The sequence below is a fragment of the Stegostoma tigrinum genome, chromosome 31 (assembly GCF_030684315.1).
Source record: "Stegostoma tigrinum isolate sSteTig4 chromosome 31, sSteTig4.hap1, whole genome shotgun sequence".
Classification (NCBI taxonomy): Eukaryota; Metazoa; Chordata; class Chondrichthyes; order Orectolobiformes; family Stegostomatidae; genus Stegostoma; species Stegostoma tigrinum.
In genome coordinates this window covers 33,498,706-33,523,892 of record NC_081384.1, presented here as the reverse complement: position 1 = coordinate 33,523,892, position 25,187 = coordinate 33,498,706, and the positions used below count along the sequence as shown (strand labels likewise).

The following is a 25,187-nucleotide window of genomic DNA, read 5'->3' as shown; positions in this document are numbered from 1 at the left end:
TGAAGGTTATAAAAGCTTGAAAATCATTAATTAATCCTTATTGAAAACTAATTTCCCCCCCCACAACCTTTTTGCTATTACAAAATTTTTACTGAAACACATCTACAAATAACTAGGACTTCCTGTATTTAAAGTTTTCCATGTAGAATTGGAGTGTGGGTGATTATAATAAATTAACAAAAATTGCATTTATAAATGTTTGCTATTTGGTAACTTATCTGTCCTAATGTAGCTGTACAGGACATTGCTTAGGGCACTTACGGAATACTCTGTTCAATTCTGGTCTCCCAGCTATGTTAAAGATGTTGTGAAGCATGAAAGGGTTCAGAAAAGATGGACTAGGATGCTGCCAGGGTTTGGAGTGTTTGAGCTACAGGGAGGGCCTGAATACTTGCCCTGGACCATTTGGAGGTTGAGGGGTAACCGTCTAGAAGCGTACCAAATCGTGAGGGGCATGTATAGGGTGAATAGCCAAGGTCTTTACTCCAGGGTAGGAGAGTCCAAAACTAGAGGGCATAGGTTTAAGGTGGGAGGAGAAGGATTTCAAACGGACCTAAGAGGCAACGTTTTCACCCAAAGGGTGGTGCCTGTATGAAATGAACTGCCAGAAGTGATGGAGGCTGGTACAATTACATTGTTTAAAAGGCGTCAGGATGGCTATATGAATAGGAAGGCTATAGAGGGATGCAGGCCAAATGTTGACAAATGGGGCTAGATTAATTTAGATTATTTGTTTGCGTGGACGAATTGGACCTAAGGGCCTGTTTCTATGCTATACATCTCTGATTCTAAAGAAGCAAATTGCAAATACAGCAGGGATAACAAGGTGTAGAGCGGGATGAACACAGCAGGCCAAGCAGCATCATAGGAGTAGGAAAGCTGACGTTTCGGGCCTAGACCCTCCTTCAGAAATCTTCATTTATTTAAAAGAGGAAATGCTGGAAACCTCAGATGTGACAGCATCTGTGGAGAGAGAAACAGGTTCATGTTTCGAGTCCAACCACTCTTCTTTGAAATTTTTTTTAGTTTGGTCATTATTTGGGTCAGTTTTCTAAGCTTTTTACCTGTTCTTGGGCTCATCCAAAAAAGCTGCAATAACATTAAACTTGATAAACAGTTGCAAAGATTGAGATTTCTTTCATTGCTCCTGCTTGATCTCTCAACTTGCCTCAGTGACATGCACCTGCCTCTGACCGCTGACCAAATCTAAGAGAGTGACTCAGTCTTCTGAAATAAAAAGTGTCCAGGTAATTTTCTCCACTGACTGCATTAGTGTCTGGAACTTGAACTCCAGTTGATCATCTGAGCCAAAATTTCTTGAGCTGCAAGACATTGCTGTGCATGATATGCCGTCCACCAGTTCGAAAAAGCCATAGCTACAAAATGTGATCTGTCCTGTTACCTTTTTTAAGCAAATTAGGTTTCGAACTTTGAAAACTGATATTTCTTGGTTGTGTTATGGCGTTTATTTTGTTATGCCGTAGCTTTCATACTATTTGTCTGCCCAGTACCAGTTTTAAGCTACAGTCTGCAAATGCCCTTCTGGGACAACGTAGCAGCAAGGTTCAAAATGTTTAATTCACTTAGCTGAATGCAACAAGGTTTTTGTCGCCTCAAGCGTGTTCCACCAGTGAATTAAAACAGAGGTTCGTTAAATCTGTAAAAGAAATCTGTACCTAATCTTACAGACTGAAAAATAAATGCGTTGTGTCCATTGGGGGGCAGCATGGAGAAGCAACAGAAGAGCCTTTCAAGGAGGCTGCATGAAATGGGCATTTGACTGTTTTGTTTTATTTTAATAGATATATTTGAAAATGCCCTTGAATCTTTTGGGGCCCTTTTCCTAAAACTGTTTATTCCTGAATGCTGCCATCACAATGTTGCTGTTTTCTTAAAAAAAAATCTGGCTGACTCTTCAGCTGAGGAAAAAAACGAAGCTGAAATCTTTGATTCCACCCATTTTCCTGACCCCATAAAGACTCACCCTCTGAAAGCACAATATAACAAGTTGAATTTGGCATCTTATTTGCAGCCAGTCCACCAGGAAACCAAAGGTGGTGTTCACAGCTTGCAGGTCTGTGTGATGCAGATCTGAGGCCAAATGTAGCGTGCCTGAAGCTGACCTGTTCCATTGCAAAGATTGTTCTGTACACCCATTTCATGTAGCCTGTTGGTGCAGGTATATTTTTCAGACCGTTGTCTCCAATTTCAGGATCTAAACTGATTCAAAATTTTAACAGCAATTTAATTTGGGGTTTGCAAGGAAATGTAAACCTTATAGGGTGTTATTGAAGTTATTGTTTCCACATAATGAGCTACCTGCTGATTTTACGAGTGGCTTTTGGCCTCTTCGAAACACTACAATCAAAGCCTGCAAGGCAATGAGGTGAATTTGTCATTCAAGATTGATAACTTTTTATTTAGTAGGAATTTTCTGTTCCAGTCTTATTGCCACTAAGTTTACCATCCGAAGCTGCACGGATGGCATTCCTGTAAGGTTTTTCAAGTTGCTTTTTAAATAGCTCTATAAGCACTAACATCTTGCAGTGATGTCCTTCAGCTGCTGTATGTTACAGAATGCACTCAAAACTGTTGAGAAACCTGTCATGGAAAATGTTTTGCAGTCATTTTGACCGTGTCCCAAAAAAAGTCCTTAACCAACACAAAAGCATTGAACTTGCAAGCTAGTACACTTTTCCAGTGAAACTAGACTGACTGTCACATTTTGTTCTGTCTTCCAGTGAAACGTGATATTCAGCAAGATGACGAAGAAGCTGTCCGTGTTAAAGAGCAGAGTATTCTTGAGCTGGGAGGGCTCCTTGCCAAAACGGGGCAAGCAGCAGGTAAACTGTATAGCAGTTGGTTTTAGTTGCGATATATGCACTGTAACATCGAGTGCACCTGAGACTGAGCTGCGAAAACCTGTTTCTGTTTAAGGCATTCAGTTCCTTGCATGGTGAGGCAGTAGAAGAGTCATGAAATGGGTATTTAACCAATTTTAGACTTGCAAATGCTGTTGCACCTGTTTGGTGTCCTCTTCCCAAGATTGTTTATCTCTTAAAGCTGCCAACACAACATTGCTTTTTTTATATTTTAAAAAATAGTACTTGGCTGAATCTTCAGTTGAGAAGAAACAAAGTTGAAACCTGTTTGACTCCATTTTCCTAATCCAGCAAAGATCCACCCTCTGAAAGCACAGCATTACGTGCTGAATTCGAAGATTTACTTGCAGCCAGTCCATCAAAGGTGGTGTTCTGAGCTCACATTCAAAGGTATTCTGCTGGATTGTTGATTTTTGCATGGAGAAAAGGCAGATCCCCGGTGATTCTTTTCTGTTTTTTGTTTCTAATTTGGTCATCTGGTTAAAGTTTTGATGCCAATGTTTATCAAATATAACTGTCTTAGAGTCATAGAGTAATACAGCACAGAGACAGGCACTTCAGTTCACCGCTCCATGGCGAACATAATCCCAAACTAAACTGGTCCACATCCCTCCAAACTTTTCCTAATCATGTACTTACCAAAGTGTCTTCTAAATGTAGTAACTATGCCCACACCCACCACTTCCACAGGATGTTCATTCCACATAGAAACCAACCTCTTAAAAGTTAAAAATTGCCTCTCGTGCCTTTTTTTAAATCTCTCTCCTCTCACCTGAAAAATATACCCTTTAGCCTTGAAATCACATTTGTTGCCTGACCTGCTGAGTGCTCCTAGAACTTGTGTAGAAATATGGATGGCACATTGCTTAATAACTGTGGCATTGGATTGTGCGCATCCAAATGGAATAAACCCACTACAATCCAGCCTACAGTTACTTTGGAAAGTCCACACTGGGTTTCCAATACTTGCAAGTCACAATGCAGAATTGATCATAAGCAGGCATTGTTTGAAATTTCATTGATATAGATAAAGAATAACTGGTGAGTGAAACAGTAGATTTTTTGCTTGTGCATTATGGAGTATTCTTAACGTTAGGATGTTTGAGCTACTGATTGAACTTTATTCTGCACTAACCTGACCTACATCTGATTCGGGATTGCTAGATACAAAATTGGGAGTATGTTGCCATTTGTCAGCATCATTCACCTTTGGTACATAATTGATGTAAATTATTTCAGACGCCATTTATAGAATCTATTCACCAAAAATATTGTCAATCCCATCTCCCCTTCACCCAATTCAGACTTATTTCATGATTACTTTTAGAAACATTGCCTGTTTCTACCACCTGAATTGAGAAGTAGAGGTTCATTTTCTCCAGTTTCACCCAAGCTGACAGAGCCTTCTTCCTCTCTAGTTGACAGAAGTGCTAATACAACCAGTCGTCTTAGGCTGCATCCTGTTCTGAGTGCAAACTTGGATGATGTTTGGTAGCATTAGGAGCAGTAAGTCAGAATAGGAATTTGCTTCAAAAAGGAAAACAGCTATCTAGTTTCTGGACAGAGTAATTTTCACAGCAGGTGGCCATTTGGCCTGCTGTGCTGCGTAGTCTTTGAAAGAACTAACCAATTAGTTCCACGCCTGCTCTTTCCTGACAATACTGTATTTTTTTTTCCCCATTCAAGTATTTGTCGTTAAATAGTTCCAATTGAATTTGCTTCTATTGCACTTACAGTCCATTACAAAGCACCAGATCTCGCTATTTTAATTATTAAAAATTCATTCATAGGACGGATGTTGCTAAATCAGTCAATATTTGTTGCCATCCCTAATTACTTAGTGCTGATGAGGTGAAACCTTGAATTGTTGCTGTCTGTATGGCATAGTTACTGTTGGGAAGGGATGATTTTTGCCCTGTTCACACTGAAGGAATGGTAATCTAGACTCGTACAAATTCATACAGCACTGAAGAGCCCCTTTGGCCCATTGAGTCCATACTGCCAAGCTGCACTAATCTCTTTCAGCAGTGGACCTATAGCCTTGAATGTTATGACATTTCAAGTGCTCATCCCAATACTTTTTTTAGAAGGTTGAAGTTACCCACCTCAACTATCCAGTCAGCCAATGCATTCCAGACACCCTCTTCCAGCTTTTAGGTGAAAAAGATTTTCCTGAAATCCCCTCTAAATCTCATGCTTTTCACTGTAAAATTGTCTCCTTTGTTATTGACCTTTCAATTAAGGGAACCCGTTGCTTTCTGTCCACCCAATGCGCACACTTCTTTCGGTTCCTCCCTCAACTTTCTCTGCACCAAAACAAATGAGTTTGTCAGTCTCTCTTTATGGCTAGAGTGCTCCATCCTAGGCAACCTCTTGCTAAATTTGCTGTGCGCACTGCAGTGCAATCACCTCCTTTCTAGAGTGCAGAAACCAGAACTGCGCATAATATTTCAACTGTGGCTTAAAGTCCTGTACTGCTCCAACATAACCTCCCTGCTGTTATAATCTATGTGGTGACTGGTAAAGACATGCTGCCTTAACTACCCTATCAAACTTCTCTTCCATCTTCAGGAACTTATGGACAAGCAAATTCTAAGTTGTGATAGTTCATGACTTAGACAATAGGTGCAGGAGTAGACCATTCGGCCCTTCGAGCCAGCAACACCATTCGTTATGATCATGGCTGATCATCCACAATCAGTATCCTGTTCCTGCCTTATCCCCATAGCCCTTGCTTCCACTATCTTTAAGAGCTCTGTCTATCTCTTTCTTGAAAGCATCCAGAGAGTTGGCCTCCACTGCCTTCTGGGGCAGAGCATTCCATATATCCACCACTCTAGGTGAAGAAGTTTCTCCTCAACTCTGTTCTACATGGTCTACCTCTTATTTTTAAACTGTGTCCTCTGGTTCTGGACTCCCCCATCGACAGAAACATACTTCCTGCTTCCAGATTGTCCAATCCCTTAACAATCTTGCATGTCTCAATCAGATCCCCTCTCATCCTCCTAAACTCGAGCGTATACAAGCCCAGTCCAGGAATTGTCCTCGTGAACCTACGCTGCATTCCCTCAATAGCCAGAATGTCCTTCCTCAAATTTGGTCACACTAGTCCAGGTGCAGTCTCACCAGGGCCCTGTACAACTGCAGAAGGACCTCTTTGCTCCTATACTCAATTCCTCTAGTTATGAAGGCCAGCATGCCATTAGCTTTCTTCACTGCCTGCTGTACCTGCATGCTTGCTTTCATTGACTGATGTACAAGAACACCCAGATCTCATTGTACTTCCCCTTTACCTAACTTGACTCCATTCAGATAGTAATCTGTCTTCCTGTTCTTGCCGGCAAAGTGGATAACCACACGTTTATCCACATTAAACTGCATCTGCCATGCATCTGTCCACTCATCTAGCCTGCCCAAGTCACCCTGTATTCTCATAACATCTTCCTCACGTTTCACCCTGCCACCCAGCTTTGTGTCATCAGCAAATTTGCTAATATTACTTTTAATGCCTTCATCTATATCATTAATGTATATTGTAAATAGCTGCGGTCCCAGCACCGAACCGTGTGGAACGCCACTGGTCACTGCCTGCCATTTCTGAAAAGGACCTGTTTATCACTACTCTTTGCTTCCTGTCAGCCAGCCAATTTTCAATCCCAGTCAGTATTTTGCCCCCAATACCATGTGCCCTAATTTTGCTCACTAATCTCCTATGTGGGACTTTATCAAAGGCTTGGAGGGGAGCTTGCAGTACCAGCATTCTCCCTACACCTGCTGCCTTCATCTTTCTAGATGGTAGAGGCCTCGGAGTTGTAATGTGATGTCAAAGGAGCATCAGTACATTGCTGTAATGTCATTTCCTTAAATCTGTGTTTCGGTTTTTTAAACCTTTCTGCCGCTGTAAACAATTTCTTGTAATGCATTCAAGTCTTTAAGATTTTGCATGTTTATGAAATCACCACTTGCTTTTCTGCTGTATGTTAACAGCACCAGCTTTTCTAGTCTGCAGATAATGAAGTACCATGATCTGACAATTCTAGTCACACTTTGCACCTGTTATAAAAGAATACCATATGCATTTAGATGCAGTACTCCAGCAGTAGCCTAACCTATCATTTTTTTTAAATGGTTTAATGTGACTTCCTTATTTTTAACTTTGTCAGATGATTAAGGCTATTAGAAATACAGTAACCCAACTAGGCAGAATGTCCCCACAAATTCCCACTCTCTGCCATACTCTCTCTCTCTCTCTCTCTCTCTCTCTCTCTCTCTCTCTCTCTCTCTCTCTCTCTCTCTCTCTCTCTGACCCTGTTTGCCATTCTTCCCTGATGATAGACAGAATACTTTACCTGTAACGTTGAGGTCTATCAGTTCTTCTGAAGAACTCTTTGACTGTGGTAACTGCTCTTTTCACAATAAATTTTCCCTTGCTGCATTTTTAAGATTGTCATTTTACTGCTTTCATCATGAAAAACGTCAACTTTTTTTTTGTTCCGTTCATAAAGTTTTAATTTGTTTAAAGAAACATTCTTCAGTTTCATCTAGGTCTTGCAGATTTGTATGCCTTCAGTTCCATTTAAAATTTTAATTTTTTTAAAAGATCTACATTTTTGTTTAGTACCACATTTATTTTACTAGCATTGTGCTTTGATCGGGGGCAGTGCTTGAGGTGGAAAAATGCCGCATAACTTTCACTTGAGTGAATGGTTTGCCTTTCAGATTTTTTTCAAATGTTTGTTTTTTATTGAAAAATCTACTCATTGTACTTCCCTGAAGTGGTGACCGAACTTGTAGAGGCCCTATTTACTACAGTTCTCAACACTGATGGTAAATCCACTATATCTCCACCGGATTGTGGTGATGAATGTCAAATTTTGTTTTATTGCACTGTGCCTCAGGTTAGACTCCTAGATATTTGAAGCACGGAAGAGGCTATTCAACCCATTGCATCTATGTCCATCACCAAAGATCTGTACAGACTAATTCTATGTATTTAAGAGGGATATGCGATCAAAAGTTATGAGGAGAAAGCAGGATTAGGCCACTGAGTTGGATAATTAGTCGTGGTAGTGAAGAATGGCGGAGCAGGTTCAAAGAGCCGAACGTCACCCTCCTGATCCTATCTTCTGTGTTTCTGCTTTTCTCCAGCTTTTGGCCCATAGATCTGGAGGCTGTAACAATGCAATGAATAGCTAAACAATCTAATTCAGTTTGTAACTTATCAATATTGTGGCAATTGTTTTTTTTGAGGATTTGTGTATTTTGTCAGCTTGTGACAAACAAAATGCCAGCTCCTAGAAATAATTTTCCTATTTCTTCTGAACAATTGCAATTAAGATAGGCGTTTTGTAATGTTAACTGGTGGTGTCTTTTTAGCTAGGCCAAAAGTTTGTACCTGCCCCGGAAATGAAGTAGTATGCCTGAATAGGTTGATTAAAAGTTTGTGTGTATGTGTATATATAAAATGAAAGGCTGTATCTGCTGACACCACGGAGCATGTGTGCTATTCCCCATAAATACAGAAGCAGCCATGAACAGAGAGAGGGTTGGGGAAAGTTCAGGCTGAATTGGAAGCACTAGGCCATAGAGGTTGAAGGACCTGCCCCACCTGGCCCCATCCACTCTGTTCTTTTTCACTTGTCTCCCCCCGCCCTCCTCCCAAAATGCTGTATCATGAATGAATTACTGTGCTGCTTAGTAGTCATTGCTACTGTTTCACAAAAACAGACCTTATTTACTTGTTGCATCCTTTTTCATATTACTTGGATGTGGTTTGTCTCACCTGATTGCTATTGCTCAAAACTAGATTGGATGGAGTATTTCCCAACATGTGGGCAGAAAGTGTGAAAGAGATCAAGTTCCAATTTAGTAAAAGTTGGAAAATGGCCCACATGCTTCTTGGTATTAACAGCTTAAAAACATCTTCAGTACAAAAACAAAGTGCTGAAATGATACCTGCTAAAATACTAAGTGGCTAACATCCATGGCCAAAGAAAATTCAGGATTTTGTTTTTCATTTTGTGTATAATGCAGCTCTGACATTTAAAATCCATTTTCCCTCTCCAAAGAACTGGGGGGACTGCTGAAGTACGTCAGACCGTTCCTGAATTCCATCAGTAAAGCCAAGGCTGCTCGATTGGTTCGGTCATTGCTCGACTTGTTTCTAGATATGGAAGCAGCAACTGGCCAAGAGGTAAGAGTTAATACTGCTCGATTATGTAGTTGCTTAAACTGACTTTTTGTTTAATCTGACAGAACAAGCAAAAGAATACTATTTAAATTGTTCAGGATTGACAGAAAATCTTAGATTTCATGATCTGACGGCTATAATTAATTCGGTGAATCAGTGTGCTTCTGGGATTTGCATTGATGTGGGTGAAGTTGAAAGCCCAGTGCATCTGTCCTTCCAGCTGGTGGTAATTGTAAGGTGTGAAGGAACTATCAAAGGGATAACGAGCTACCTGATGCAATTTACCGTAGGCCGGTGCTGATCCTACTTGGGGATTTTATGGTGTCATCCTTCAAATTAGCCTTTAGCAGAGGCCCATCTACCCTTGTGACTACAAAAGTCCTGTGGTGCTGTTTGAAGAGAAATAGAAATATTGGTCAATGTGTGTTCCTCAACTAACATCATTAAATCAGCTGATCTAATCCCATATGTTAGTGCTATTTGTGTGGCTAAAATGTGCAGAGTATTTGGACTATTCCCTATCATTTCACCGTGTTGTGAGACTGCGTAACGTCTGACAGGTTATGTTAAAATATCATTTAGATTCTTTCTCAGTCAACAAAGCTTATAAAAAACTGTGCCTGGCGTACCAGAAATTATCCTTGTAATTGCCTTCTACTTGACTATCAGAATTAACTGAGCTGTGACTTTTACAGGTTGAATTATGTTTAGAATGCATCGAGTGGGCAAAATCTGAGAAAAGGACGTTTTTACGCCAGGCTTTGGAGGTATGTTTTTGGTTTTTGATTTATGATTTTGGCCTTAACAGGAAATATCAAATAATATCCAATTCAAGTTTGCAATTCACTTGAGTTTAGAGAATGTTTTTAAATTTAAGTGCAGTAATTTCTGCATTATCCAGTACCAGAGCATCCGGAAATCTGATGCAAATGGCAAAAATCTCAAAGAAAATTTGTAATTTTTATAAAGGTCTTCAAATGTGTAAATTTGAACTTATACGCATGAAAACTTTATGCACTAAGTTTGTGCCATTCTGTAGTTGTTCTTCCAGTTGCTACTACTGTTCCTGATTTTCATCCTCCCTCAAGTAGGTGCCTACAGCAGCTGCTAACTGAATTTTGTTGTATCTGAAATCAACCCCCCTCCCCAGCCAACAATCAGCTGTGTCACAGAATGTGACTCCCAAGCATAGACTAAAGCGTGTTGTTTTGACTTCAAAACAAATAGGAATAAAAGACTAGAAAAGGATGCGTGTCCTTATGCAGAAGGTGTCTTGGTTGTCAATGATTTATAACATTAAAATATCAAGTGAAAAGCTTGCAATTCTTTGTGAAAGCAGGAAGATATTTTTAAAAAAAAGGAGATCCTAGGTCTAAATCCTTAACATCAAGGTGCAAGTGCTAGTTCTGTTCATGACCCTGATGAAACAATTTCCAGATTTCAGTGAGGAAATTGTACTGTCTTTTTTACTTCTTATTCTTTGAAAATCTTAAAATCTACTGAAGTGTACTGTATTGGACTTCTGTAAGAATATTTCTCATGCAGCCAGCAGATTTGTGTAATTGGCATACCTACCAGATACTGGGAGTCTCCACATAATGAACAGATCACATTCTTGAGTGTATTTCTAAGTCAATTCGTATGCTAGTTGGAACAGTTTTAAAATATCTGTTCATAAGTACGAACAAGTGTTCACATGTTGGATCCTTTAAAATTTAATAGGGATCCTATTTCTAACTGAGCATTCATAAGCCAGATGCTAGTAAATTGGGGAATGTCTGTGCTATATTCATATTTTCTTTATGTAAGGCCAGTTACCAAAAGTAGTGTTTTTGGAACAGCAAGCAATTTTTAAATTTTGACTTATTTTCCATATTTTGCACTTGAAAAATAGCCTTTTAAAAATTGCAGTTCATAAAATCTGCTGTTTCCTTGTGTCTTTTTGGAGGAATCGCCTCCAGTATTTATTTTTGACAAGCAACATAGTAGACTATTAGGTCTATGCCTTTTGTTTGATATTTGCAACCTTTCTAGGTTCGACATGGCTTTCACATTGTAGTGAAGCAGATTCAGTGTTGGTCCAGTGCTTATCTACTTTGCAGTTAAGTTTGTTTCATCACTGCATAAGCAGAATCTTTGAGCAGATACTAGTCCGTTGTCCTAGTTGGGGGGAGTTTGTTTTTTGACCACGAATATTTTTGTGTGACATAGAGGGACTTATTTTAGACATGTGCGCAGGTAGCCTGTGATGTGACTTTTTGTTAAAATGAGGCTTCGAGATTTTGAAATTACTTTCTTTTGAACTGAATACCTACAATTTATAAAATAAAGTTAGCTTGCTCTAAATATTGCAGCTTAGATTGAAAACAAAAGATTTGCACAGTATTTGTATTTTTAATCCATAACCACTTGTGTATCAAGTGAAATCTATTTCAAAATAAACTAAATCACCTCAGGATTTTGTGTGGTGCAACTATATAGATTTTTGTACAAAGTTGTTTGGTTTATTGCAAAATTGAGGCTGCAGACATCTCAGGAGAACTTGTTTAAACTTGCTCTGATTTGTTGGTGTAGAATAACAGATGTTTGCAAGCAGGTATTATCCAGAGAATTTGTACGGTAGACAGATTTTAAAGAAAAAGCAAGTGACAAATTTTCAAGAAGTTTGTGTTGTGTTTACAGTTCAATTTCCTGAATCTTAATGCAGGTTAAAGTTTATCTTAAAAATCAGAAGATACTTCAGGTATGGTACTGGGAGCTTGCTGTTTGATAAGTAGTAAATAAGACTTTCATACTTAAAATGCTATTATTTTAATAGTAAGCTCCTTTACAACTAGATTGTGAAGAGAATCCTCCTTGGCTGCGCCCACTGTTGTTCTTGTATCAAGTCTACGGCCATGTCTTAACTGCATTGTGATTGTTGTAGTATTCCTACATTTAGCATAAGTTTGAAGCAATGCTAGAGCAGTGAGATTACACTTAATTGAACAAATTAAAATTGTGATGAGGAAACTTGGTTCTCGCCTCTGTGACTGCTGCCTGATTTTGTTTCTTTAACCAACTGAAACTAGCACTTTCTAAGATCACGTCTGCTAAGTGCTTGTAATGTAACAATGAAGGAAAAATATCCAGTGGAGTGATAATATCAGACTGTTTAAAGCGCTCCTATAAATATGTAGAAGCCCTTGTATCTAGACAAAATTTTGATTTGTGTTTGACTTAGACCACTTTTTAAATTATTGACAAAGCTATGGGAATGTAATCAGCTATTTTTATCAAGATGGGGAGTGAGCTGCATGCTTATTAAAATGAAATTCAGGTTTGAATGATGTGCTATATGATTAGAAGCTACTCTAGGCTAGAAATCATGATCTTGACTATACGTATAAATACTAACAACTATTATCTCACCTTGAAATAACCTAGAGAGCTGGATTCATTTTGAGTATGTACTTCCCCTCTAATATTTCTGTTCCCATGAAGGGATATTTAAATTAAGATGCCTTACTGATTGCAGTATAAATATAGTAGCACTTTACTTTTCCTCCTTTTGTCCCTCCATCTCCAGGATACAAGCTAAATATATTAGGAAACTTGGGTGTACCAAAAAGGGAGCAAGATTTATGTGCCACGATTACTGTCTGAAGTAGCTTTTAGTGGGGTTTTAATGGGATTTAAATTTACATCTAGGGTGAACTTACTGCTTTCATATCATCCCAAGAATTTCAACACTGTATACTTGCCTTGTGCAAAAGTTGAGAACACGTTGACCTTGGATTTTATTCAGGATGTTCATTTAAGATTCAAGATCCCGCAGGCATATGGAGGGGTTACTGCATACCCTTGCAAGTCTACCTGTTGTTGCCATTCATTCAACATTTATTATTATATTGGTTACCTTCATAAACCGTTTGAAGCATATATTTCACTCAATGCCTGACCTTCACATATCAATTATTGAGTGAGCAATCATAAAAGAGTATTGATAAGCTAACATCCTGTCATGTTTTGCAGTCAAACTAATGTGCCAGACACTGGGAGATTGATCTTTCAGACAGGCTTGATGGCCTAATATTTGAACCACATTGACTGTTGCACTCCAATGCACTGTGGGTCAATCAGGAATCTTAACTCATTCATTAAATACTTACAGGAACAGACCAGTAATATGAGTAAGAAGCATTTGTCTTTCACTTTGTGTGAGGGAACAATGTAATGGTAAACATGTTGTGCAGAGGGGACTGGATTCCTACTAGAATTCTGTCCTGTCAGGCGAGATGGTTCAACTTGGGTGTTGTCCATGATTTGGTTGGTGAGCTTTGACTTGGCCTACTTAGAACATAGAACGTTACTAGTGTTACTTTTTTGGGGTTCCGGTAAATGAATTGAGTTCAGTAGGTCGATTTAGTGTACAATTCAAGTAGGTTACCTTCACCTACAAAAGTTTTGGCCATTTTTGTTACACATTTGCCAAAAACAATTATTTTCAGAAGTTACAGCTTAGTATGAAGCATAACTTGGAGATCTGAAGACCACTTCTGAATCCAACATGAATATAAATTTGTGAGCTTAATTTGATATTAATGACTTGTGATGTGTGAGCGCAGTTTTAAAATTTGCGGATAATACAAAACTTAAATCTTACTTGCCATGGAAGAGAAAAGGTATGGACTTCAAGAGGACATACATAATTGGGTAGTTAGTGGACACAACCCAGAAGAAATTTAGTTCTGAATAGAATGAAGTGATGCATTTTGTAGGATGAATGAGAAGGTGGTGCAGGCGCAGAGACTTGGAGGTAAATGTGCACAAATGTAACTGACATCAGTGGATGAAAATCAGTTCAAAGGTAAACATGCTTAATTTTATAAATACAAGGATGGAGTGCAAGAGCAACAATGTTTTGGTGAATCTTGAAAAACCCTGTTCAACATCAGACTATTATGTTCCATTCTGCACAAACTTGGAAAACTGATGGCCTTACAGAACTGCAAAGCAAGATGATGGTACTAATTCCACAAATGTGGAATTTCGTTTACCTAGATTGGAGGAATCTGGGATTGTTTTCAAAAGGTTGAAAGGGATCTGACTGATGTTCTCAGTGTCATGAATGGCCTGGACTGATTTCATAAAGTCTTCCCGTTGGGGGAAGACCCTAGACCCAGAGGACACTAGTTTAAGGTAATAAATAAAAAAATCAACCACAAAATGAAGAAGAATATTCTTGTGCCTCATGATTTGGATCAAGAACTAATTGCTGCAGTGTGCTGAAAGTTGAAAAAGGAAATTTGCTTTGAAGCTGAAGAGAGAATTTGTAGGGTTTAAAAAAGCTAGAGTGTGGGAAAGTGAAGTTATCTAAGTTGCGCTTAACGAGCCAGCTTGCCCACCAAGTGTGTTGTAACCATTGAGTATGATAGATGTTTTTGTTTTTGGATATATGTTAGTCTTGTCTTGCATTACAGGGAGACTCGATAAGCCGTATGAATATGTGTGGGGAACCAAATTAGTTTGGTATTGGTAGTGAGCAAAGTGTATTTCTTCTTGTCTCCAATGTGCAATTAATCTTCTGTAAGAGATTCTCTGAGCTATCATATCGCCTTTGATTAAAAGGACTGTTCAATTATTGTATTGAGTTGTACTTACATTACTATTCTTGGGCTTTTGGAAGGAAATCACAAGGATTCATGTTAAATTTGTAGACTAAATACATGATTTGAGATGTTCTGTTTGACCATTTTGAGAATCTGTGCAATGTCAAATATATATCTAAAGGCATATTTTCAGTCCGTAGCAAACAGTGTATGGTCCTTGACGTTGGACATGAGGGGAAGCATGAATGTATTTACGAAGATAACTGAAATTTGGCTTTGAGATCTGAGTGCTGTCTTCTGATTAGTTTGGTTAGCATATACAATTTCCAGCTTATCGTTAGGAATTGTATGCTACCTTTGAAAAATTTACCCATGACAATGTTAGTGAGCTTGAATAGTTTTTAATTGCATCACGGTGAGCATGATTTTACTGCCCTGCTTAGTGTGGTGTTGTTGTTAATCCTGACACTTAAATTCTTAATGCAAGATAAGTCAAAATTAGACTTTCTTTTTGAGGGCAACTTTAACTGGAATGTTGTCTGCAGATGCACTAATGTTTGTTACAGCTAATAACTAGTGCACTGCAGCTAACCTTTTTTTGTTGGTCCTCGTGCTGAGGTTCTTCTAAGTGCTTTACAGGCACGATTTAATGAGTGGCACTTTTAGATTTTCCATTTGTCGTCATACTTGCTCGACCAACGTGAAATTTGCATAGTAATCAGTTAAATTTATTTTCACAATTTTATTTAAACTTTATCTACAGTAGTTCCTTGAAGTTTGAGTACATTTGCTATCAGAATTATTCATAGCTTTTGGCTGATCCCTCAATGCCACCATCAGAAGGGTAGTGAGCTGCAGTCCATGTGCTATAGGTAGACTCTCAATCCCGTTTAGAGGAGATTCCAGATATTTGACCCAATGATGCTGAAGGAATGGTGATTCATCGCCAAGTCAGGATGGCGAGTGCCTTGGAGGAGAACTTGCAGGTAGTGGTGCTCCTGCAAGATTTGAAGAAATAATTTGTTCTCCTTGCTGCAGCTAAACTTTTTTCGGACTATTTTTAATCACGCATCTGATAATATTCTGTTACTTTGGCAAGTCTTTGGGATGGCTGTCAGATAGATATAGTCAGACCCGCATCTTAGATTTTAAGTTACAAAAGTTTGGCAATAGATAAAGGTTTTTCACATTTTAACTGTACTTCCAAAGTATTGCACTTTAATAACTTGAGTTCAAACTTCAGTTGAAACATGCACATTTTAACTATTTTAATATTTCCTATACAGGCTCGCTTGGTTTCTCTGTACTTTGACACTAAGAGGTACCAGGAGGCATTGCAATTAGGTAACTATTGATACTGCTTTCATCTATTGGGTAGATAGCCTGGGAACTGTGGCAGCAGTATGGTGGGTGTGGGTTGTGTTGTATTCCTCAATCAAAACTTGCAGGACAATTAGAATGCAAAATCTTCCTCCTTTGTTTCATTTGACTTTCTAATATCTAAAGTGTTGACAGCAATTGATCAGTGCACACATTAATTGTTGCTGGTTTAAGTCTGTTCCAAAATGTGGTGGACTTTGGTATTCGTTTGAAATCTTAGTGACTGCTTTAAGCTGTGTTTTAGTATGGGCAAATTTTATGGTTTTTTTTCAGCTGTTTTGGGATGGATCTTGTGGACTTGTACTTAAATCAGATAATACTTAACCTACCAACTAGATACTGTAGTAGTATAACTATAATGATCTAATGCTGCTGTCTGGGGAAATTGTAATAAAATTAGTTAACATGTGAAGCATTCATTCCTAAGTGCAGACACTTCAAATTGTATGATATGTGTATTTAAATCTATTTGTCTAGTATCAACATAGTGTTTAATATCATGAGACACATTTAACTGTTTAGGCAGATTTTTGGATAAGCCAGCTAATTTCCATATTTCTTTCTTTGAAAGTTTGAAAAGAAAGCACTAAGTTACAACTCCAGTTTGTATCTCAAAGACTTTCATAGTAAGGATGAAGTATTGTCACCATGCTTAACACAGAAGTAACTATTTCTGACTGCTGTTTTAAAATGAGACCAATGTGTGTGTTGCAAAACATTTTTTCTTTCATTTGTGTAATATTCAATCTGTTCTGATATCCTTGACAAAATTTAAGTCGATCCTTCACAATTTTAGTTCTTATGATCTGTCGCTGTTTTGAGTTAGCAGATCTTTTTAGTATATGTAATTCCACTAGAGGGCAGGGCTCTTTAATTTTCATCATTTACTGTCATTTCAGATCATAGTTGAAGCATTTCTCACTGCCCAGTAGAGGCCACTACACTCTTCGAATGTAATTAGATTTTAATTTCAAGATTTGTAATGGTGCAGAATTGGTGGTTCTTCACAAATCACTTTTTTTTAATTTCAGTGTGGTTTGTTTTATATAGATTGGAAACATTCAGTAAAAAATGATGGGCACTTACTGGATCACCGGAGGAAAGCATTTCAAACTCTTCTGACTTATTATTTAATGTGCTGCAAAAATTGAGTATTTGGCAGAATTGATATTAAATTGCTTTGAGAAAATGAGAAAGATGAGAAATTATTTTTTAATCATATTCAACTCTGCCCATTGTATTTAAAGGTTTTATATATGTTAGGCATTTTGCCCACATACTAAACCATGTTAGTCCAACAGTTCTTGATCGTGGATTTCCATTTTCTGCATCGAATTCACGCCATTCTTTTCAACCTTGCTCGCTCAGCAGCCAGTTATCATTGCTGAACATGGAAGAGTAATTTGATTTTCTGTCTTTGTTTTAGAAAAAAGGTAGTGACCTCCAACTGTTGAAAGATGCAGCACAATTTTCATATTGTGGTACATGATGATTCTTGCGTTCTCTTCTAGTATGGTTCTAATTTTTATTAGAAATTAAACATGGCTGAAGTTTTGATGTATCAAGAGCAAGTTAGTTGGATATTGATAGTGTGTCCCTCCACTTTCCTGTTGATACCAGTGCAGCCAGACTTGTGGCTGAAGAAGAGATTTGAAGGTCAGTGTTTCGACCAGAGAATGGTTTTTGGCCTGTATATTTTTGAAAGGATTCCTACAATGGCTGAGTGGGTTTGGTCATTGATCAGACAAGTATGTGTCCTAAAGAGTTTCTGGCTCCAAGTCTCATTTGTTGATTTATGTTACCTCACAGTTACAATTTCCTGAATGACCTTGTAATGGGAATACAAAAAAATCACCACAGCCCTAACTCTTCACTGCTTAATCTGGGGCTGTCGCTGGAAGTGTGCATGCGTAGACATCAGATGAGAATAATTCTGGTGGACCAAAAATCTCTTATCCTGTTAAACTTACTTACTTTTCTGAAAGAGGAAACATAATTAATATAGGAGACAGTTTTGTTATAGCAGGTTGGAATTTATCTTGTCAAGTATTCTTTGCTTCCCCTGGAGGTGATCTGTAGTGTAGCTAGAGAGGATGAGTATAAAGTCTGAGATTGGAGATTGGGCATTGACTGGTAGTGCAGTGATGCAATTTCTGAGTTAACAAGCAATTCATACTTTAAGACATTGTAACAGATTTAGCTCAGAAATTGAACTTCTCAGCAACATGGTTGACTGTGGATTTTGTGTTCATTCCAGTGGTGTTGTACTAGCAGCCATTTTGAAAATTTGTTTTAAATTTTGCAATACCTTGAAAGCTTTAAACAGAAATGCAAGATCCAAGCACCATCTCTACCCTGTTTAGCATTGTCTCCATCTCCTCACTATCTCTTCTGGCAATGTCCACGGGTGCTCTATTTAATTGATTAGTTACAGTGGATTAGGAAATCTGTATCATAAAAGAGCCATTAATGTTTGGTCAGCTGAGATTGTACATTGATCAAGAATATCAAGGGATGTGGAATGAAGTTCAGGTACAGATCATGTAACAGTGGGACAAGCAGTGTACTAGCAGCCAGATGGTTTTTTTTTTTGCTCCTGCTTTGCCATGTTTGTTTCGAACATTTTTTGATTATAGTTTAATCCATTAGAATAAATGGTTGTCGATATTTGTATCTGACATTAAGAATCTCGAAACACATGACACAATTATTTATTAATTTGATATTAGTTATGTAGTATGTTATCTTATTACAATATATTTTAATCCAGCGATTTCTCAAAAACGTTTGGGAGCATTTTCAGATGAAGATAGACCACGTAATTACAATCCAAAATATCCCTAGTTGCCTAACCTTATATTTCTAAAACTACCAATCTTGAAACTTGTAGTGATAGTTGTAAATTTAAAGTAGCAAATTTGAAAAATACTGTTGTACTTCCTGTACATGATTCTAATATTAAAATGAAGCAGTTTTGTTTTGTCATTGGTGTTTATTAAATGCACATTTTTGATTTTTTATTGAAAAGTTAATACGCAATTTGAATTTTCTTCTGGTTTTCTGATCTCATTTTATGATTTATTCTTGTGTAAATGCTCCTTTTAAAAGAATAATAATCCTGTCACTCCCAAAGGAGGTGTAAGTAGGAGAAACTGCTCCCTGTTCAATCACCTATCTCCATGCCACAGGTGTTGTTTGTCCACTGTTCCTCCTTGCTGTCTGCCTCCACTGCATTATTTTCTCCCCTGGTCCTTGTCCGTTTCTGTAAGTATTTCTTCTGTCACTGACCTTTTTGGTACCTGACAGACTAGAAAAGTCCATAAACCATTTTGGGAAAAGAGCTAATCCTTCATTGAACCTAAATTAGGGTGCAGCTTTTATTGGGTAACTGCCTTGAATCTGCCAGCCCATGTTTGAAACATGATACTTGTCAGAAATTGAACACTAGAAAAGAAACTAGGGACTTAATAGGAAGAGTGATTGTCCCCGTTTTGTAGTTTTCTGGCCAGAAATTCAACTTATTTTGTTTGTCATCTTTTGTTAACCTTCTCCCGCAGAGGCTCCATGTCTTCTCTTTCCACCTGTGAAGCACTGCTGACCTTTTCCTTTTCCGTCTCCAAACTAAGTAAATGCAAGTTGTTGATTACCCTGCTCTAATTAATCATAAACTGTGACAATTGGGCAGATGAGCAGGCAGTTGTTTAAAGCTAAAATATCTCTTCTGTTTTCAGGCCTAAAATAAAATTTCCCTTAATTCAACTTGTTCACCAGTAGGATCAATATCACTTCAAACCTGCATTAATTCATTTTCAGAAGTATTCTCAATAATACTGAAATAAAGAATAATGGTTCAGCCATGAGGATCGTCAGTCAAGTGCTGCCCTGTTACATTCTTAGAGTTTGTTTATCTAAATACAACTAGAGTAAATTTTCGAATGTCTTTCAGGATCACAATTGCTCCGTGAGCTGAAAAAGATGGATGATAAGGCACTGTTGGTGGAGGTTCAGCTGTTGGAGAGTAAAACATATCATGCCTTGAGTAACTTGCCAAAAGCACGAGCTGCCCTGACCTCGGCACGAACAACTGCAAATGCAATCTATTGCCCACCCAAACTACAGGCTGCCCTTGATATGCAGTCAGGTATGGAACAAAAAACTTGTTAAATTTTTAGCATTTTCCTTAAGCATTACAGTAGAAATTTTCCTTCTGTTTATCCCTCAGTCATGCCCCTGTTAAAGCTTTGTCAGTGTGATCATTCACAATAAATTAATCAATGGTCCAGGCTTTCTTGATGAGTGACTATATAGTCTGGCGTCAAGTGCAGAGAAAAGGCAATGACGGCTGAATTACAGCAGAATACAAACAGTAAGAACCTCCTAAGGGGGATTAGAAGGTGGTCAGAAATACTAGCCCCTCGAAAGCGCACAAAGCAGTGAAGTGTGTGTTATTAGGCAGGTGGGGTTGTTGCTGCTTTTTTAAAAAAAAAGCAAGTGCCTCAGTCAGACTGTTGGAGGATGGCAAGAGAGAAATAGAGAAAAGTTGCGGAATTATTTGAAGAAATAAGCCTATGTTGGACTAAGTCAGTGATGAAATACTGGGTTTTGTGAACGTAGGACACCTGAGGGAGAGATTTATTTTTTAATGAAAGAATGAGGGTCAGATGGATGGAGAAAAAAGGGCAGACTGAGTGATGGTGCAGGCAGATAGTTTTGGAAAGACAGATGATGTGGATACTCGTTAGATCAAGATTGTTTAGCTTTTAAGTTCACAGGTAAGTGGAAACAAAGTTTTTAAAAAATTGGATAAAGCTGATGTCAGTCTGATGGAATTGGAGACAGTGCTCAGCTTTGAGAATAATGAGTAAAATATGACCTTGGAACAGATTAAAATAGCGAGACATTTGTTTCCAATAATGTACACTTTTTTTTTCCTCATAGTGATTGTTTGATTTCACAAAAAGGTAAAACAGCTATTGGTGCTGGAAATGGATCTCTGACTATCAATAATGATAAATATAAAAGTCACAATAAGAAAGTGCCAAATATCTGAGAATCAAGAAATATTGTAATGAAACAATTTGGTAGTTCTCTATTAAGCTTGAAGGTAATAAGTTATATGATGAAAAAAAAAATTCCCAACTGTTCCTGTTGGTAGATCAGAAACCAAGTTGAGAAGTCACCACACCAAGGTAAGACCCTTCAGTGGCAGCTGAGATTTAAGTGAGGCAGCCTGAGACTGTGGGACATGTCAGCATCAGCCACTCCACACCAATAGTGGCAGCAGGTTGAAAGTAACTTGGCCCTGTGAGTTATATCAATATTATTAACGTCATTTGTTTATTTTTCCAATTACTATGCTACTTAAAATAGATGTGATTTAATTAACTGCATTTCATCCATTTGACTGTGCACTTGTTATTCAACACCATTTCTATCAGAGAGCCAGCTCGCCTACTGCTGTGAGATTTTCAAACCTGAGATACAGCCATAGGAGCTGTAAAACCTGGGAATCCTACGTACAGACAGTTGATATTGCTGCCACATTTGTATGCTATTAAAGGGATGAATTTCAGTGATTACAAGGCTGTTTTGGATGAAATTGAGTTAATGTACTTTTATAGGCTATGATTGAAAATGAAATTAAAATGTAATGCCACATATTGCAACATATAATGATCCTGGTGATTAGAAAAGTTTTATTTTAGTAATTTATTAATGACCTTTTTGTTAAGAGATAACAAGTATATCATTTTGCATTGGCACAGTTGTTCACTCTTCTAAAGTCAGAAGTTCATTGGTTCATCTCTTGCTGAGATTTGATCACATAATCTATGTTGACACTTTAGTGCGGTATTAAGGAGTTGATGCTGGGTTTGAGGAGCTGTTTTTCTGATAAGTTGGAAAACCAAGATGTTACTTAGCTTTTCTCCTTTTTTCATTCATGGGATGTGGGCATCGCTGGCTAGATCAGTATTTATTGCCCATTCCTAATTGCCCAGAGGTCAGTAAAGAGTCAACCACATTGTGTGTCTGGTGTCACACATAGGACATACCAGGTAAGGATGGCAGTTTCCTTCCCTAAAGGACATTAGTGAACCAGATGGGTTTTTCCTGACCATCTACAATGGGTTCATGGTTTATCATCACTCTTAATTCCAGTTTTTTTTGTATTGAGTTCAAATTCCACCATCTGCAGGGTCCCCAGACTATTAACTGGGTCTCCGGGTTAGCAGTCCGGTGATGATGCCCTTAAGCCATCACCTCCCCATAGCTTCATAATTAGGGTATAAATAACATTTTTTTTTGTTTTTTTTTCTTTAAAAAAAACACTTTTTTTTTCTAAAGAATAAAAGGCTGAGGAATTATTTTTCAGAAATTCTTCTAGTAAATATGCATCCTCGATCCAAGATCACCAAAACCTGGCCATCATTACTTTGCTATTTGTGGGAGTTCCTATGCTGAAGTAGAATATATTTTGGCGCAGCTGGGCATCATGAAGGTGTCTTAAAAAAGCAACTCTATCCTGTTCAAGCTTTTATTTCAGCATTAAGATCATCACTTGTATGCCATACTTTTTTTTTGTATAAGGCAGTTTGGCTTGGAAATTCTGTTTTGCAGAAAGTCTTACGGTCATTGTCATACAGCATAAAAACAGCCCCTTTTGACCAGCTTGTCCATGACGACCATGTTTCCAAACTAAACTAGTCCTACCTGCCTATATTTGGCCCACATCCCTTCAACCTTTCTCTATGCATGTACTTATCCAAATGTATTTTAAATGTGGTAACTGTAGCTGCATCTAAAACTTACTTGGGCAGTTCATTCCAAACGCAAACAACTCTATATAAAAGAAAAATTGCTCCTCATGTCTTTTTTTAAAACTGTCTCCTCTCACCTTTTTAAAAATGCCTCCTAGCTTTGAACTCCCCACCCTCATGAAAATACCCTTATCTATGCCCCTTATGATTCTGGATGTGAGATTGCTCGCTGAGCTGGAAGGTTCGTTTTCAGATGTTTCGTCACCATTCTAGGTAACATCATCAGTGAGCCTCCGAAGCAGCGCTGGTGTTATGTCCCGCTTTCTATTTCTGGTTAGGTTTCCTTGGGTTGGTGATGTCATTTCCTGTGTTGGTGATGTCATTTCCTGTTCTTTTTCTCAGGGGATGGTAGATTGATTTGGAGCCAAAGAACAGGAAATGACATCACCAACCCAAGGAAACCTAACCTGATAAATAGAAAGCAGGACATAACACCAGCGCTTCGTCAGAGGCTCACTGATGATGTTACCTAGAATGGTGACGAAACGTCTGAAAACGAACCTTCCAGCTCAGCGAGCAATCTCACATCCAGAACCTCAACCTGAGCTACAAATCTTCTCAAAACTCGCTAGCCCCTTTATGATTTTATAAACCTCCGTACGGTCAGTTCTTAACCTCCTGTGCTCTGGTTTTAAGCCTCAACCTGTTTTTTTATAACTCAAACCCTCTCTTCCCAGCATCATCTTGGTAAATCTGAGCCCTGTCTAATTTAGTAATATCTTTCCTATAGCAGGGTGAGCAGAACTGCTCACAGTAGTCCAGAAAATGCCTCACCAATGATCTGTACATCCTCAATATGAATCCTGTACTATACCACTTCCCTTTTTAAAGAGATGGTTTGCTTGCCCAGCCTTTTGCCATGAGCATAATACCCTTTTCTTCACTTCTGTTGGAAAGGTTGACTTTTCACTTGAACACCATTCTATAAAAGGGCAAGATTCTTTTATGGTACTGCACCTAATTAGTTAACGTTCATGTGAGTCTCAATCAACTACTCTGTCGTTTACACTTCCAGCAGGAGTCATTGAATCGTGACCAAATGCACGAACACCAGCTAGCTTTTCCTCATAAATTTGGGAAAATATATGGTCAGTGGCATGATCTATCAGCCTGCTTTCTGAAATCTGGATGTTAGTACAATTTTGAGATCAAACCTTAAAACTCTGGTGGTCTAAATGGCCCACTTGTTCTTTGACCTCATCAGTTGACTCATTAAGTAATAAAAGAATCTAGTTTTTTGAAGCAGTCTTGTTCTGTTAAATTATTTTAACCATGTAACTGTCCAAATGGAGTTGCCTGTGCATATTCTTCTATTAGAGGTATATAATGAGGATGTAGTTCAAACATGGTCACAAATTAGAATTGCATTAATCTGAGATTTTTGTTTCTAGGTATTATCCATGCTGCTGAAGAGAAGGACTGGAAGACTGCTTACTCCTATTTTTATGAGGCATTTGAAGGATATGATTCTATTGATAGCCCCAAAGCTATCACAGCATTGAAATATATGCTGCTGTGCAAAATTATGTTAAATACGTAAGTTTGCAAGATTTTTATCAAAATTGCTGAATTGCAACATTCCCTTAGTTCATAAGTGAATCAACGGATGTGAAGCTAGTGCAAGAAGGTGGAGTTCAGGTAGATAACCAGCCATTTTCACAGCAACCATTGATACAGGCCTTTGCATTATATTTCATGTAGGGAAAGTATTGGGCATATTAAACTAAAACCTTGTGATATTAGGGCCTGGAGGTACAATAACTGATCTTGGAGGTAATACTGCTGCTGGTGGTGCAATTCACTTGATTCTAGTTTCTTGATGTTAGTGAAATTTTTAGTAACACATTCCCCTTTCTCTTTACTGTTATTATTGAAGATCAAGAAATATCATACTTGTAGTTTTGACAATGCTTGCGGAGCTAAGATTGCAGTAGCTTTAGCTTTATTGTGGATGTTTACCCTACCGTGAATGTCTCTTAAAGATACAATGCTCCGATTTGACAGAGTTGCCCCACTGCTGTTCTTTTGGAAAGGGCTGAGGCCATTAGAAATAATGAAGCTTGCTGTAAGACTGAACTTTAGAAAATTGTAATTGAAAAATGGCTCTTGTAGCCCTTTAGTGAATGTGTATTCTTTGTTTTTCCCCTCAGACCAGAGGATGTCCAGGCATTGGTGAGTGGGAAGCTAGCACTCCGATATGCTGGGCGACAGGTAAAGTACAAATTCAATGTTACTTAATTTTCAAAAAGGGTGGGGAAGGAAATGAGGAAAATGTATGGATTTTGTCTCTTATGCTCAGATTGTTTTAAGTAGTTCATTGTCTTTC

The 25,187-nt window shown here is 38.2% G+C and overlaps 1 protein-coding gene across 1 annotated transcript in view; it reads left to right on the top strand.

Annotated features, from left to right (window-relative positions):
* LOC125466365 (26S proteasome non-ATPase regulatory subunit 11) overlaps positions 1-25,187 on the top strand; it is a 73,215-nt gene that overhangs the window by 23,476 nt on the left and 24,552 nt on the right. Inside the window, exons 2-8 of the mRNA XM_048560774.1 lie at positions 2,742-2,843; positions 8,951-9,075; positions 9,768-9,839; positions 15,950-16,007; positions 19,990-20,184; positions 24,253-24,397; positions 25,012-25,072. Of these exons, the coding sequence (XP_048416731.1) occupies positions 2,742-2,843; positions 8,951-9,075; positions 9,768-9,839; positions 15,950-16,007; positions 19,990-20,184; positions 24,253-24,397; positions 25,012-25,072 (758 nt within the window). The remainder of the gene's footprint in view (positions 1-2,741; positions 2,844-8,950; positions 9,076-9,767; positions 9,840-15,949; positions 16,008-19,989; positions 20,185-24,252; positions 24,398-25,011; positions 25,073-25,187) is intronic.